This window comes from Pteropus vampyrus, unplaced genomic scaffold (genome assembly GCF_000151845.1).
Source record: "Pteropus vampyrus isolate Shadow unplaced genomic scaffold, Pvam_2.0 Scaffold176, whole genome shotgun sequence".
Classification (NCBI taxonomy): Eukaryota; Metazoa; Chordata; class Mammalia; order Chiroptera; family Pteropodidae; genus Pteropus; species Pteropus vampyrus.
In genome coordinates, this window is record NW_011888957.1 from 788,215 (window position 1) to 790,480 (window position 2,266).

The 2,266-nt window shown below is 68.4% G+C and overlaps 1 protein-coding gene across 1 annotated transcript in view; it reads right to left on the reverse strand.

Annotated features, from left to right (window-relative positions):
* Window positions 1-1,980: 1,980 nt before the first annotated feature.
* Window positions 1,981-2,266, reverse strand: part of TP73 (tumor protein p73) — a 17,368-nt gene continuing 17,082 nt past the window's right edge. The window contains exon 11 of the mRNA XM_011370817.1: window positions 1,981-2,082. Coding sequence (XP_011369119.1) covers window positions 1,981-2,082 — 102 coding nt within the window. The remainder of the gene's footprint in view (window positions 2,083-2,266) is intronic.

The window sequence follows — 2,266 nt, forward strand, 5'->3', positions numbered from 1 at the left end:
GTGGGGGCCCCGTGGCAGTCTCCACCAGACACAGGGCCCAAGGACTCGCCACGTGTCAGCTGGGTTCGTGGGCCCCAGGGGGTCGGGGTGGCCCCGTGCTCCTGAGGTCGCGTTAGGGGCGCGGCTGGGGGACTCCAGTGTGTCCTGCTGCAGCAAGCGCCAGACTCCGGCCAAGCTCCGCCAGCAGCTGGCTGCGGCGCCCGAGGCGCAGGACCAGCCCCCCCGGGGCCTGTTTCCTCGCCTGTGACATGGCAGGGACGGGAGCTCCGGGGGCCGGGTGAGGACACGCGGACAGGACGACCATGCCCTGTCCACAGGAGCCCCGGGTCCGCAGCGGTGACTGCAGCGTTCGGGGGTGCCGTGTATTCTGGGGGCACTCCAGAACCCCGGGAGCTGAGTGCCCCAGGCGAGCCCGCAAGCGGGAGCCCACTGGGACGGGCTGTCTCACCCCGGGGCTCAGCTCCGGCCGCGGGTCAGAGCCTCCAGGGCGCTCTGACCACTGATGTGGCCCCCAGGAGCCCACGGGGAGGGCGAGGGCCGTACAGCACCCCAGCTCAGGCCCCGCGGCAGCACAGAGCGCTGCTTTTAAACAAGCGGACAGCGGCCACGTTTCTGCTCAAGCTCGCGCCTTCCTGTGCTGAGGTCCTGGTGTGGGTCTGGGGCCGAGGTGGCTTGTGGCTTTGTCCACTCCTGTCAGGACAGCTCCCAGCGGCCGGAGGGCTCCCTCCCGGTGCTGGCCGGCTCTAAACCACTCCGCGACTGCCACCCCTCACCCCAGTCCCCTCCGGCCTTCCAAAGAGCCTCGATGTCCAGCAATGACACCCACTGTCCCTCCAATGCAGGTGTGGGGGGCGGCGCTGCGAATTCTGAACAGACCCTGAGTGAGTCTGCTCTGAACACACCCCGCACCCCACCCCCCAGCCTCCCAAACAGAGGGCGGCTCTGGTGCTTTATGGCAACACGGACCACCCCAAGGGGAATCAGGGCTGGGGCCACACCTTCCCCGCCGGGGGCCTCGCCTCCTCAGGTGGCGTTAGTGGGAGGCGTGCCCAGACCTGCGGGGCCGAAACTAGGGCCCGAACCAGACACCAGACACCAGGCAGAGGGATGGGAGTGCCAGGCGGCCGGCGCCCAGGGCCGCGTCTCGGCTTCTCACGCATCAGGAGTGCCCGTGCCACACGGGCCTGAGAGCGGGCTTTGCGTCCTCCCCCACCGCCCCGTTCCCTGCGGCCTCGGTTCCTGCCCTGCAGACTGGCTCCAAGCGGCCCCATCGGGTGGGTGTGCAGAGCTGTGTGCCAAGCCCACCGACCCCTTGGGTGCCTCGCAAAGGACCAGACCCCTCCCCCGCCTCGGTGCTGTCCCGTGGACCAGACTCTCCCCGCGACCCCTTCTGCACGGGCAGCCACGGGGACAGAGGGGCCTTGTCCCGGGGGGAGGGGGGCTTCCCCAGCCCGACCCAGTGCCCTCCCCTGGCGCCCTTTGCTCTGGGCCATCTGGGAGCTCGGATGGACCCCCACCTGCCTCCACCTGGTGCCCCTCAGCTGTCCCAGCCCCGCTGGCTGCCTTAGACCTGGGAATGTCACAAATGAGCTAAAAAAAGAAGGCTGACCCGCCATGTAGAAAAGGGCATCATTTTATCAAACATGGACGATTTCCAGTAGTCGGAGGGGCGTGCCGTCCACGCCTCTGCCGAGAGGCGGAGAGAGGTGACTGCGGCCAGCGGTGTTGGCACGGGCTTCGGCTGGCGGCCATTGGCCTCCGGGGAGGGACCAGGCCCTCGGCAGCATCCTCCTGCCCGGCTCCTCCAAGTCCAGCGAAGGTCGGGTTTTCGTTTGGGGCAGGAAGTGCAAGGTCGCTGCAGTGGGTCTGAACTAGCGGTCAAGTGTGCAAGGACAGACTGACCGTCAGGACCTGGCCTTGCACAGGGACAGTCTGGCACATTTATCTGAAAACAAACGTCTTTCAGACAGTCAGAGCGGCTCACTGCTCCGTGGACCCCAGGACCAGGCAGAACACTTTTCGGCAGTCGTCACAGCGGCCGGCCCCCCACCCAGGAGGAGCGGGCGAGGCAGCGGCGGGGTCCTGAAGGAGGCCGCAGGGAGGAGCGAGGCCCCCGGCCAGTCCCACGGTCCGTGGCGGCCTCCGCCCCCCGTGAGGCCTGGACCTGGCCTGTCTGCGGGCACAGCCCAAGGTCCTGCCGCCCAGGGCAGTTTTCGACAGAAAAGAAGAGACGAAGCCGGGCCGCTCGGGGCTCCAGGCCGCAGCC